The following is a 14134-nucleotide window of genomic DNA, read 5'->3' on the forward strand; positions in this document are numbered from 1 at the left end:
GGGGAGCAATAGTATGGGGTGAATATTCTCGTGTGTGTGTGTGTGCTTGTTTGCTTTATCACTAAGTAGTTTTTATTTTCTATTCTAACTTGTTCTCTATCTTTAGCTATGGATATGGAACATGAAATACGCAAAAAAATTAGTTCTACTTGCTACTCATGAAGATGGGGGACCTCCTAAAACCCTTGATGCTCATTATGTGAAAAATATTATGCACTATTTTGATAATCCTGAGAAAACCACATTTAACTTGATAGTGGGAGTAACGTTGGATCAACGTGAATACTTTAGGGATTATTGCTTGACACAAAAAGAGAAACTCTTATGGGATCAAATTCATATGTTGCATTGGTATGCTCGGAAACTATGCTTGAGATATGATTATACTTGTTGCTCTAGGATGAAGGCTCCACACCTTTCCTTTTCATGCAAATTTAATGATAATGAAACCTTGGCTTCTTATGCCAATGGTATATATGATTACTATGACGTGAAATGAATAGAAGAATTTGTTGCTTTTAATGACTTATATGATTCATTGCCAATCGAACCCTAGAAAAGGGGATTAATGTGGCATGCACAAAACCTAGGAAAAGGGGATCAAGGAACCAAATCAAATCATTGCAAATTGGGGGCACGCCGAAAGGAGAAGAGTGAAATACCCATGGATTTTGTGGTGATGTGCCGACACCTTGTGCATCGTAGCAGCTAGCAGCCTAGCACCATCGGAGGCACACTAGTGACTCTAGCCTCCCAATTGTTGTTATCTTGATCTGGTGGCCAAGAAGGCCACCGCCACTGTCGCATGTCGCATCCTCATCCTTCTCTTGCATCTTCCCCATCAAGAAACAACCATATTTTTTTGCTGTAACTAAAACTGATCAAAGAAAAAGATGTTGTTTTATAGCATGTAAAATAATTGTATATAATAATTTTACATAGCAGAATCAAAAGGCTAGCCAGACCTTGCAGATTTGAGCCATGTCTATACATAGGAGAAAAGAAGATGATCCAGGGAGTTGCTATAACGTTTTGGAAGGCATCGGTCGTAATGAGCACTTGGGAAACCAGCACAAGTCTGTGTAAACAAATAATTAGGTAACTGCAATGATGTGGTTTACTCATTACTACTCCATATGTCAAACATATGCAAATTTCTTTAACAGCCTGCTGAATCACATGGTAGCTGAACAATGATAATACTTTATATCATTGTGATAATGTCGATCACATCATCAGGATATCTGTAAGTCTTTACGACTATGAATACATTTAATAAGTAGTGGTCTGCACGGAATAACGTACATTGAGGACATCTAAGTTTGCAGCGAGGTGAATAAGGTGGTGCAGCAGATCATTGACTAAGATGAAAAGCAGAGGCGATAGGGGACACCCTTACCGGAGGCTCTTTATGTGGTCAAAAGGCATACCTGGGTAACCATTAAGGATGACGCAAGATGAAAAGTGCCAAGAGACCGACAAATCCAGTTCCGCCATCGCTAACCAAAGCCAATATGGTCCATCAACGCCAGCAGGTAGGCCCAATTGACGGAGAGATGTCAAGTTAATTGCACATGTCGTGTGCCTAGGCTTCGATAAAGTTCTAGCTCTGCCACCACTGCAAATGACATCATATGATATCCAATCAACAAATTATTGGACTACTTTATAAATTGCTCTTGTTGCCGATGGAATCCAAACAAAGCATTTCAATGGTTGATTGAAATTCACCTTGGAGTTCTAATCATTTGATTTGCTCCAATTTCTGGAGTAGTAAGAATAGGATAATGTTATTCAACGAACGCTCGCTGGTGGTGCATGACAAAACGAACGTTTTCACGGCAACTTATTTGTTAGGAGCATGCCAGTTCTTTCAAGCGAACACGACAATTTTCACACAAAATCCTTGGCTTGCCAGAAGTTGTCATGTGTCTGTGAAGGAATTGCCACATGCTTTCGAAGAAATTGCGATACAAAATGTTTGCAGTTGTCATGTCTCACAGCGAACGTTCGTCTGCTGTTGGGGTCCTAAGAATACACTGTATATGGGTCCTAAGAATATACTGTATATTAAGAATAAAATAAAGGAATGGGAATTTCCTTCCACTGGCAAACTGGGCCAGGAGTTATCGCACGTGAACCGCTTCGTGCACATTCTCCCCCCTTGACCGACCTGCTCCCCGTTTTCCCCTTCCCAGATTTCTTTCTTCGCTCCTCCCCCGTGGTGAGCTCGCCGTGATCTGCCTCCGGCGACCGGAATAGCGTCGAGCGGCCGCTTCCCTTCTCCTCCTACCCACCCCTCTGCACCAGATCAAGCCACTCGCTCGAGCTGGATCGGGCCTTCCGGGGGAGGAACGGCGGCCTTGGAGAGAGGGCTGGGGTGGGCGCCTGCGGCGGCGAAGGGGGAGCCGTGCCTTGCCGGCTGCAGCGAAGTTTGGGAGTGGAGGTGGGGCAAAGCAGTGGGTTCATGCGAGGCCCGGCCGAGGGCGGCCAGTTGGAGCTTTTCCCTATGAAAGATCTGCTCAGATTAGGTATGGACGACACGGCTCAGCTTCTGTGTTCTTGTTTTTTTTTCTTTCTATAGCTGCTGCAGGTTCTGCCAGATCTAAATCTATAGTCAGACTAGTGATTGCTTGCCCTCGCTCTTGGAGCTGCTATGTTTTGCAAAGCCATTTGTTATTTGCTCAGGTGTATTTTTTCTCCTGCAAAAGTCAAGATTCATTTTTTGTGAGTAGTGACCAGTGAGCATGATTTTGTTTACATTCATTTTTAGTTTTAGTGAATGGCTCCAGTATGTCAGGCTAGCATGCTGACATCCATATGAAATGATGAAATTTATAAATTGGACTTGGATGTACAAAAGCTGCTGGCTTAGGTGGTGTTAGGATAGTTAAACTCATTACACTGAACATGTATGAGTATAACCTTGCTGTTTATGCTTGCTTTACTAGTGGTCGCCGCCGACATATCTGGCATTCCGTAAACCGATGTAAAATGACTCTAGGTGATTTCCTTCGAGCTATGGTTAATTAGTTAATCTTTGCTCTTAAGACAGTTCATCTATGAGCAAATACAATCAACAGAGGTTGTATGTAGTCACTTGGTAGATTTTGAAATTGCATGTGAAGTGTGGCAGCATAATAACCTTGAGTTGTGTCTTTGTTTTCCATTTCATTTCAGTTGCAGCCTCTCTGGCGGAGCGTACAGTAAACTGTTACTGGGTTCAAGAAGTATGCTTATACTAGTAACTGAATGCCCTGAGCTTGAAATCTAATTTACTCGTTTCCCAGGAAGAACTGGTGCAGACATCCAAGCGTGTTTGGTTATTGAACCCATTAGGTTGCAGCGCAGTTTGTACTTCAGCAACAAAATGAAGCGGAAATGTTGATCATGTGCCACTGGTGTTGGAATGAGATAACTTGCACCATTGGGTGATAAAATCATAAATGACCTTTTGGGACGGGAAGGAATCAAAGAACTGTATCAATGAACTTCCTACTAGACCTTAAGCATCTCAAGCACATTAGCTTGCCGACGAGGCCTGTCATTTGCAAATGCCTTCTAGTAGTGATTGGTCTTATTGTATTGAGAGCGATTGTCTCCCCTTTTCTCGCCATTAATTTGTCTGAGAAGAGTTTTTATGAGCCATCAACCCTTGACCTGTTTCCTGGAGTTAGGAAAGACAAGTTTGTTGAGGTCCCACAGATTATATGGGGATTGAACAATCAGAAGATCGCATTTGCCAGGGCATGCTTGACTGCCAAATTCCTGAATCGGTCTCTGCTCATGCCAAGTCTGAGTGCTTCACTTTTTTACAAAGAGGTTGACTTGCTGCAGCCTATTCCTTTCGACAAGGTGTTTGACTTCACCAAATTCAATGCACGCTGTCATGGGTTTGCAAGGCTAGCTCGGTACTCCGAGGTTTCGAATCATACTGAGCCCTATAAACTACAAAAGGGAAGTGGTAGGAGGTGGACAGTGGAGAGAGACTTGGATCAGCTGCAACAGTCCAAAACGGGTGAAGCTGATGGCTATCAAGTAATTCATGTCACTGGGAAACATCCGTTTCTGTGGCCTGACCATTGGCCAGTGAAAAACTATGCCAAGGTCTTCGATTGCCTTGCCTTAGCTCCTGATATAGAAGCTGAAGTAGTCAAGGTCATATCCAAGATTAAAGATGCAGGGGAAAAAGCAAGACACGAGGCTGCTATTTCCCATAAAAAGAAGAGTATAGATGATGGTTCGTTAAATCTGCCTGTGCAGTACATTGCTGTTCACATGAGAATAGAGAAGGACTGGATGATCCACTGCAAGAAGTGGGAGAAGCGGTCTAACTTGAAGGAAATCTGCAGCAGCAAAGGAGAGATCATTCATAAGGTCTCACAGATCACTGATCTACGCCGGCCGGTTGTGGTTTATCTTGCTGTAGCCGACAGCCTTCTAGAAGATGATTCTGTCACCAGTGGCTGGAGAGTGGGTATGATTGCCTATGAGAAGAAGAAACTCGGAGTTACTGACATATACGAGAGGCAGCCTTACCTTCTAAAGTCTGCCATCGACTTTGAGGTGTGCGCGAGAGCAGATGTGTTTGTTGGCAATAGCTTCTCAACATTTTCCAACCTCGTAGTTTTATCTAGAACAGAAAGGCTGTATAAGCTGGGGGTGGAAAGCTCATGTGGCGAGGATGTTGGGCTGTCGTCATATGCATACAATGTTATTGGAGATGACGGCGGGCCTCAGAGATGGATGACAGATATGTTGGACACAAGCCTTCAGCGCATAAGCTATGGAACAAATAACATCTCCTGCCACTGACAGTTGGTTGACCCACATAACATCTGACTGAAACACAATCGCACACAGGAAGGTGATTTTTTAGCCGGATACTGTCTAGAAATGAGCTTGTCGATGGTACTTTCCATGCTAGAATCTGGGCGGCCACACTAATGAAATGAGTTTGGCCAAGAGCTCTCTGTATTTTGTGAGTGTGTACAAAAGTTGTTTCCTGAGCAGTATTTTTTTTTAGTTTGCAGAGTTAGACTTGTGTGACATTTTATATGGTTCATTGGGAGCAACTTGCTTCACATTATTAGTAACTTAGACGCTGCATGCCACTTTCACATGAACATGTGTATGAGGTGCATTATTTCACTTATGTTGTTCCAACATATGAAAACTCTCGATTCTGCAGCACTTTGTAATTTCCTTAAGAAAGATTCTTGTTTGGATGTGCTTTTTCGTGGCAAGTGGAGTCACAAACATCATACTATGTCAACACCTGTTGAGCAAAACAAGTTTTTTAGTGGGTGAAGTTCCAAGCTCATGGGATTAACACCTTAGCAAGGAGCACAAGTGGACAGTGGTTTCTGTGCACACATCTGATTCACCCAACAAGGCTACAGGTAGCACACTTCATTTCTGTTAATATATACAGGAAAAAACAGTACAGTTGATTCAATCAAGATAAATAGCAGCAGCATGATGAACACATGGTGGTGTTGGATCTGCCTGACAAGGCAATTAGCAGCATAATAATCCTTTTAATGAGCATGGGCAATCCTCTCTCTAGCCTGGAAGCGTCATTCCGAACCCGGAGAAGTTGATGTGCTTTTGGTGAGAAATCCTGAGAGTAAACCACCCAGCTATCTGAACCTGCGTAATGCAATACGGGCTGTGACGAGACGCGGCCCCCAGGATCTGGATCGCGCGAGGAAGGGATTGAGGAGTAGGTGAGGATTTTGGCTTGGAGAGGAAGAAGGCTGTGAGAACACAACAGAGAAACAGGGTGAGATTTCAGAACAATTCACTGATCCTGGCCCCACACTCTTACAAGGCCCACGGCCCACACAACTCTCAGTCCACCGTAGTCACCAGACTCGCAGGTGTGACACCAGCTATCACATATGAGGCAAAAAATTTGTCAACCTGGTGTTTGCACTTTAATATCACGGTCTCCTCCTTCGGCTTTTGATCCTAGCGTTCAATTACTCCAACTGAGCCAGCTTGGATTCCCCTGTCAGTATTAAAGATTGCATAGCAAAATGGCTTAGTTGCATTTCTACCACAAATAAACTCTTCTACTCCCTCAGTCCCGTAATATATGATGTTATTACAACCAATATAACTCATATATCGGTTGTAATAACATCATATATTATGGGACGGAGGGAGTAGTTAGGAATGGTCCGGAACAGGCTGGTGGAGGATAAATATATCAAAATAAGACTTGGTCGATGTTTCTGGCACAATAGTTTCCTTTGTTTCTACAGTGGCCAACACAAATAGGAAAGGAAATTTGTTGTTCACTCTGTCCAAAAATGCAAGGCATATATTGGTTCGTTAAGACAAGTCTTTGACCAGCAATTACTTTCTTAACATGTGGCTCATGTGGCATGAAGTTGATGTCATTACATTCGTATTAAAAAAATTCATGATTGTGACTTGTGTACGTAAACGACATATACGGACAGAGTAAATGTTAGCCAATGACTTGAATCAAAAGAGGCTTTATATTTATCTCATAATGAAACAGCTTATGGTATGTGGTGGAAAAGGATATCTCACATGGAAGCTCTCGAGGCCCAAACACCATAAAGGGCTGCTGTGCCACACCACATCCAGGCACTTAGGCCCTGTTTTGCTTCGGCTGTGGATTTTTAAAAGCAGCTGTGAAAAATCTGTTGTGGAAAAACAGCTGTGGAAAATCTGATGTGAAAAAGATGTAGGTCATTGGCAAACCAGCTGATACAGCTTTTTCAGATTTTGGCCCGCAGCAAAATCAGATTTTGGAAAGCACGTCTTGGGCTGCTTCCGCTTTTGGTTCAGATTTTGGCAGCGGATTTCTGGAATCGGATTCTGCTGGGTTCGCCCTTTGGTTCAGATTCTGCTGCGCGGCAGCGGAATCCGTCGACAAAAGCTGAACCAAACAGGGCCTTAGTAAGTGGATTTATTCATATGCGGTTCCGTCAACCCATAGATGCAACCTTCGAGCTTGATAATTTTCTATGCACGATGCATTTAGCTCTTTACTGCAGCCTTTCAGATCCATGTCCTTCAGCGAAGCCGGGAGACCCCCCACGGGCAAGGAAGTGATACGCTCACAATTGACAAGAGTAAATCTTTCCAGTGATGCAAGGGACTGGAATTCAGCCGGCAGTGACCTGAGATGCTTAAAGTTGTTGAGTTCAAGATGTCTCAAGGAGGTGAGAAGTAGAAGCGCTTTCTCATGGTCATCCGTCAATACGCCCACCGTACGGGCTCCATCAATGGTCAGTGTCTTCAGAGAAGTTAACTGGCAGCATATGGGCATACATAGGACACTAATGTCATCAATATCAAGCACCTGAAGTGTTCCCATGAAGTAGCTGTCCTCGCTCTCAACTTCCGCTGCTGCTGAAATCCATGACCTTATGAAGCCTGGAGAGTTCTCAACTCTCAACTCCTTCAGACCAACAAGGGATTTAATACCTTCAAAAGAAGCCATTGTAGCACAGCCTTCGATGCGTAGTTTCTGCAGTGCTGTACATGTGTGCAGGTCAAGACATGCCAAATTTGGATTCTTCTCTATACTCACTGTTGTCAGGGTGCTAAGCGATGCTCCGAGTGATAGTAGCGCTTCACTACCGTGGATGCTCAAATGCCGCAACGTTTTACATGATTGCAAACCTTCAATTGACGATAGCAATTTACATCCTTCAATCTTGAGGTCTTGTAATGCGGTGCAAGAATCCAGGTTGACGCTTGTCAAAGACGAACATCGCAAGACTTGTAATTCAACAAGGCAAGAGAGTTGTGAAAACTGCAGACAGCTGTCCTCGATGTCAGTCACAATGAGTTTTACTAGAGAAGGTGGAGGGACTTTAGATGCTCTTCCTGAAACCATAGTGGATAGGGGAGTAGGACAATTTTCAATGATGACTTCCCTGAGAGAGACAAATCTTCCAAAGCCCTTCCGGTTTGAAAAATGCATCGCCGCAATTACACTACTACCCTCTGGGAAGGTGATCTGCAACCTCTCAAGACTCGGCAAACAATTGGAAGCAATGTGCCACGAGCCTTCTGGCATTTGGCTGTGTTCATCTGTAAACAGCCCTACAGGTAAGGACGTTACCTCTTCACAGTTAGTTATGACAAGTTTCTTGAGTGATGGAAGGTTCAGCAGGAGTTGCGACAGATGTTGCTCCGTAATATTGCAGGAATGGAACTCGAGTTCTTCAACTGATGGTGGCAGAATGAACTCAACATTATTAGAAAACAGTTTGCTGCACACTATCATTTTGAACCTTTTCAACGATGTCAAGTGTTGCAAGCCCTCCCATGGCAGGTATGTCAGATGTGGATACGTTGTGATTTCAAGCTCCACCAAATTTTTTAGTTTGTCAAACCCGAACAAACTTTCCTCTATTCTCAGAACAGGTTGAGAATGACTTCCTATGATTTGCATGCGGAGCGCATTTGATGGGCCTAATCGTAGTTGAAATTCCTGGCAAGATGGTTGCAACCACAAATCTACATGCTTTAGAGAATCCATGCGCAGAAGCTGAGGGATGTTAGTGTGTCTGAAGCAAAAGTACATATGAACGACAAGCCGGTGAAGACTAGTAAACTGGAAGTCTTGCAGTACCGGCAAGGGAAACTCTACCAATCGATCACAATTCTCAACTTTGAGAACCTGTAGACTCTCAGATAACTGTTCCTCGTTCAAAACTGCGCAGCGCCTCAAACATGGCAAGTAGTATAATACCAGAATCTCCAAACGACCAATCACGATTTCACGAACACGAGGCATATGACGCAAATCTAGCTCTCGGAGCAGAGGCAAGTGCTTGGGTTCTGGAATTGTGCACCATTTTTTGCAGTTATCCAGATGGAGTGACCGCAATGAGGTGAGATGAATATTGTTGCTGAGCCATGACGGTGAAGGATATCTGTATGCTTCGATTTTAAGATTTACAAGGCCAGCATGTGGCTGGAGATCCTCGAGGATAGAACAGTTACTTGAAAAACCAACGTTTTGCCCATTCACACCACTCCATGATAGGTGCAGAGTAGTGAGGTGGACCTTGTCACATATCCTTGCTTCCGCAGCCTCCTCTTGGCTTCCTACATCTTTAAGATTGCAAATTCTAATTGATTCTCTGAGTTGATTCAATCTTTTGAGTTGTATTATGCTGAACTCACTTGCCTTTCGAACACAAAATGTCTTGAGCTCTTGAAGGGAAACCATCTTCCCAACACCTGCTATTTTTGCATGCAACTCATCTCTGGCAATAAAATGGCGCAACTTACCAAGCTTGTTCATGCCTCTCGGTAAAACTGTGCTATCTCCCCAGTTCTTCATTATATCCAGGACTTGCAGATGAGATAGGCTACATATTGCCTCTGGCAGTTCTAACCTGGGTCCCTTATAAAAGCAGCTCAACTCCAGATAGCGAAGATTGACAAATGCTGAGATGTTTACTATCACTAAATCTAAATCAAAGACTGCCATCTCCAATGTCAACACACGAACCGAGTTCACCTCACTGAATTCTTGACGAATTGTGTTTCCAATAGCCAAGTCAAGCGGTCCAAATAGCATAAATGTGCTTAATTTACTTTGTTTCAATTTGCCGAATGAATTGGCAAACTCTTGCACAAAAGGCTCATTAAGAAGCACCGTTCCATCTACTTGAGACGTGTACTCCCTTGCTGTGATTACACTGACATGACGAACAAGCCAGGGTGCTTCTTTATGCTCACTGTTCTCTATAGTGTACGTGTCGTCCGACGAAACTTTCTGTGCCAAATCATGAATGAGATCATGCATGATGTGTAAGTCTCCAAATTCAAATTCCTTTTGGAAAAATCCCCACTCGACTAGATCATGGAAGAACTGACCTCCAACTTCCTCCAGCCGTACATCAGTGGAAGATACCAAATCCTGGGCTATCCAAATATTGACCAGACGTTTTTTCTCATACCTATGATACTTGGGGAACAAAGAACAGTACGAGAAGCACTGCTGGAGGTGCTCTGGCAAATATTTGTAGCTGATCATCAAGGCCGGCATGATATCATAGTCATCAGTTCTGTGCTTCCATTCATTATTATCCAGAATAGTTGCCCAGAAATCAGGATTATGATCCCTTCTCAATACTTTGCCCAGACTTTTTGCTGCTAAAGGATTGCCTTTTAATTTGACAAGTATCTCCTTCCCAATTTTCTGCAGTTTTGGAGGTACTTTGTAGTTCTCATTTCCAAAAACGCATTCCGTAAACAAATGCCAAAAGTCATCTGGATCTAAACCCTCCAGATTAATTTTAGCATTCGCTCTCATGAATTTCTCAACAGAAGGCTTCCGAGTTGTGACAAGTATCTTGTTTCCCTTGACTCCATTGGACTGTAGTGGAGTTAACAGATCATCCCATTTTTCCTTTTGGCTGTCTTCCCAGATGTCATCCAGAATAAGAAGCACCCTTTTTGACTTCACTTCAGATTCCAGAGTCCTCTGGAGGTCCTTCAAACTCTTGATGTCTTCATGCTTGTTCCCAGTCAAGGACTCCAACATTTTGCGTATAATCTTAGCTTGGTCAAAGTGAGCAGACACATAAACCCACAGTCGTACAGGAAAATGCTTTGAGACAGCCGAATCATTGAATACCACATTGGCCAGAGTAGTCTTCCCAACACCTCCATAACCGATGATACAAAGGATGGAGAGGTCTTGCCCAGCAGATTCATCACTTGTTAGCTTTCTTATTATCCGATCCCGGTCCTCGTCCCTACCATAAACTTTGGGTTCAGTGAGGAAAGACGACGTCTCTCGAAGATTGGTTCCTATGCTCTGATTTTTCTGCACAATACGGGAAAGGTCATCCAGTTTTGCTGGCACAAGAGCCTCGAGCAGAATCTTGGCCATTTTGCAGCATGCCTGAATGAGTTCATTTATCTCACGTGAAATGCCAAGACGAGGTTCCAGGCTAGTGTTGCTAGCAGGGACCGTAGAGTTGGCAACATAGGGCAGAATCTGAAGAGCGGCTGAAGATGAATCTTCTGTGCAAAAAGCACAATCTTCTCCAGTATCTTGACCAACCTGAGATGCAACATCATTGGAGAGGTCAGTTCGCTCTCCAGGTAAGTAAAGTACAGTGTCATTCATTTGGTTTGTATTACCAGGCTGAGTAAACCAAGGCAAATTCTTTTTCGAAACCATGAAACCAAGATAAATTCTCACATCTACATATATATCCAGTACAAAAAAAACAAGTTAAGGTTTGACGCGGACTATCTTGGCATTCAATCTAACATATGGACTCAAGAATTAAGTTCATCAGTATGGTGACATGCGCGTTTGCAGCTAGATTTAGATTTTTTAATGTATTATATGTTTTCAACATATTTGGCTCCATGGCAACAACCTATTGTTCCCACTATAGCCTAAATCATAAATGAACGTCTAGTGAAAACAAAACTGCGCTTTGATAGAAGTATTTCATTCAGTGCATATGCGGCTTGCCTTGAAAGATCATGACTCATATACATATCTCCATCTTTCTCTCGATCCACTTCCCGTCCCTCGGTCATCTCCCACCATCTTTTGAGATTTTGTTATGAGAAATTAAAAATTAACATTGATAGCTCATCTGAACCAAATTCTCTTTATCAACCTGCCTACTTGTTGGTTGTATTGTAGTGGTGTTTTTCTATTGGTATAATAAATTCATGTCTCTAGATACTTCCATAATGTACCATTTAACTATCGATAGTGTCTGTATCTAATATTGCCAAAACATTTGCACTCACATCATCATATATTTTTATGTTATCCATGCTACTTTGTATATTTACTTGCAGATTTTTAACACAAGTAAAATGTCTAATTACGTAACTTGATTTGCTGCTTACAACTTTTTGCTAAAATATTTTCTCTTTTTTTTTTACTGTCATGCTCATGTCGTTTTGCCTGTTTTGGCTCAAAGAGCTTACGAAAGCTTGTGCACCAAGCGCCGATATGGTGCAATGAGCTCACTATGACTCCCTTCCCCAAATTTCTGTTTCCCTCCCAAATACTCCGTAGTTACCAGGCAAGCTGTAGAGGAATGGGAGCGGCTAACCTGAAACACCTCGGCCGACTCCGTGTTCTCCAGAATCAGGCGGCTCTGGGATCCATCCACCCGACTATCCTGCACGACACCCAAAGACAAATAGAAGATTTAATAGGCTATAATTCCATAAATCAGTCACCGGAACCTATCCCATTCCAAACAAACAAACAAACAAACAAACGGGATTTCTCCCCCCATGAGGATTTCTTGCCCAATTAAACAAATGGCTGCATCCAGGCTGAAGAAATTGAAGAAACACTGACCTTCTCATGGTCATCATCCTCGTGCCCCTCTTGCTCAAGCTCTTCCTGGATGCGGTAGTGCTCCAGCTCGCCCACGAGGTCGCCCGCGCGGGAGGCCATCTGACGGAATTTCTTGAGAGACCGGGCCAACTCCACGTTTTCGATCTGCTTGCCCTCGGCCTCAGCGAGCACCAACTTGAAGACTTCCTGGGCGGTGTGAAGCTGCCGGACCTTACCCTCGATCCCCCCGCCGGACGACCACGGCTGCAGCTCGCTCACGAGGGCGTCGGCGCGTGAAGCCACATCGCGGCCTTCCTCCTCGAGAAGCCGCCGGAGTTGCACGATCTTGATTCCATTCCCCTCGGCCTCAGTGGGCACCGACTTCCCGTCTCCCAGGGCAGTGCTAAGCTGCTCCACCTCACCCTCGATGCTCCCTCCAGACGCCCGCGGCTGCAGCTCACGTCCGCCGCCGCCGCCCGCAACGAGCGTCGCCGTGTCCATCCTGCAGACTTGCCGAGTGAACAGGAGAAGAGGAAATGGCCGATGAACGCTGCTGGGCTGAGCCGTGCGCGGATTGCTTTGTGGCCGTCTACACGTTTGATGTACTACCTGTACCAAAATATAGAACGATTTTGTAGTTCAATTTAAACTAGTACAAAAACGTCATATGTTTTGGTAGGGAGGGAATACTCTCATAAGAGCATCTACAACCAGACCCCTCAAACCCGTCTCAAACGTTTGGGCAAGCCATCCGGTCACGATTTTTTAACCCAGACAGGCCTCTCAAATGGCCCTTAAACGTCCGGGTTGACAGGCACCCTCTATGTCCAGCCCAAACATGGAGCGGATATGGGAGCGCCCGGGTACGCCCACCACGTCACATAAAATCCTCTCCATCCGCTCGCCGGACCAAACCCTAGCCACTTCACTCCCCTCCCGTCCACTCCCCTCCACCATCCAAACTCGTCTCCGGCTCCTTCCGGTCCACTCCGACATGGCGGGCAGCGGATCCGAGTCCTTCACCTCCAGATCCGTCGACCCCGAGCTCATCCCGCGCGGCCCTGAGGAGGAGATGGCCGTCCGGCTTGCACTCCACCGCGCCCGGGAGGAGGCCCGAGGATGGCTCTGCTCGGACTCCATCTGTCGGGAATCAATTGCTTCTGCCCAAATGGGACATGGATCCGACGCTAAGCCGGCCATAGCTGCCTCGCCGGAGGCCGTGCGGTCCGTCTGGCGTCCAAACGCGCTGGCGGACGCGCAACCCCTCCGATGGTGGGCCGAGCATCGGGACGCACCATGGGCCTCGTCCGACGAGGCCACGACACAGTGTGCCCGCCGTGCAAGGCACCGGGCACGGGAGGCGACGACGGATGTCGGCGAGGCAGAGTCGCATTCTCCGGCGCCCCGTATGGCGCATCAGTCCGGGTGCCGCAACCGCATCATGGTGGACGTGGCGACTCGTCCCGGAATGGATTCATCATCGATCCGACGTCCATCGGCACCGTTCGGGTTCCGGTCTCCGACGAGGAAGAGTAGGGCATGGGAGATGGCAGGGCCTTGAGTCCCATGAGCCAGCTCGTGTCCCATGCCCTACCCTACCTAGCCGGCGACCGGTCCAACACTCTAAGGAGCGCAGTCGGCCGCCGGACATGGCCAGGGTGGAGCCGGGCGAGCGGGGAGTGAAACCGGACGAGCTCCGCGTAGATTAGGTTTGACGTTGCATGTAATAATATGGATTTGTGGTTTCTAATTGAGGTATCCGGATGTGGAATGCGTTTTTTGAGGGGCGACCGGTCACTGTTCGCT

General features: G+C 45.4%; 2 protein-coding genes across 5 annotated transcripts; one reads left to right on the forward strand and one right to left on the reverse strand.

Moving 5' to 3' along the window:
- Nucleotides 1-2147: 2147 nt before the first annotated feature.
- LOC123151587 (O-fucosyltransferase 23) lies at nt 2148-5168 on the forward strand. 2 transcript variants are annotated; one of them, XM_044571271.1, is made up of 3 exons: nt 2148-2531; nt 3181-3230; nt 3291-5168. In XM_044571271.1, the coding sequence occupies exon 3, from the start codon at nt 3487-3489 to the stop codon at nt 4813-4815; it is 1329 nt and encodes a 442-aa protein (XP_044427206.1). In that variant the 5' UTR covers nt 2148-2531; nt 3181-3230; nt 3291-3486; the 3' UTR covers nt 4816-5168. The 2 variants fall into 2 exon arrangements, with proteins under 2 accessions (XP_044427206.1, XP_044427205.1); XM_044571270.1 differs by lacking the exon at nt 3181-3230.
- Nucleotides 5169-5363: 195 nt separating this feature from the next.
- Nucleotides 5364-12907, reverse strand: LOC123151585 (disease resistance protein RGA2). 3 transcript variants are annotated; one of them, XR_006475722.1, is made up of 5 exons: nt 12350-12907; nt 12096-12164; nt 6565-11074; nt 5926-6013; nt 5364-5759 (listed from the first exon to the last, which is right to left on the reverse strand). XR_006475722.1 is itself a non-coding variant. In XM_044571269.1 (3 exons), the coding sequence occupies exons 1-3, from the start codon at nt 12827-12829 to the stop codon at nt 6947-6949; spliced, it is 4677 nt and encodes a 1558-aa protein (XP_044427204.1). In that variant the 5' UTR covers nt 12830-12907; the 3' UTR covers nt 5364-6946. The 3 variants fall into 3 exon arrangements, 1 of the variants encoding a protein (XP_044427204.1); XR_006475721.1 differs by having other exon boundaries at nt 5364-6013; XM_044571269.1 differs by having other exon boundaries at nt 5364-11074.
- Between the last annotated feature and the right edge of the window lie 1227 nt (nt 12908-14134).

The sequence above is a fragment of the Triticum aestivum genome, chromosome 7A (genome assembly GCF_018294505.1).
Source record: "Triticum aestivum cultivar Chinese Spring chromosome 7A, IWGSC CS RefSeq v2.1, whole genome shotgun sequence".
NCBI lineage: Eukaryota > Viridiplantae > Streptophyta > Magnoliopsida > Poales > Poaceae > Triticum > Triticum aestivum.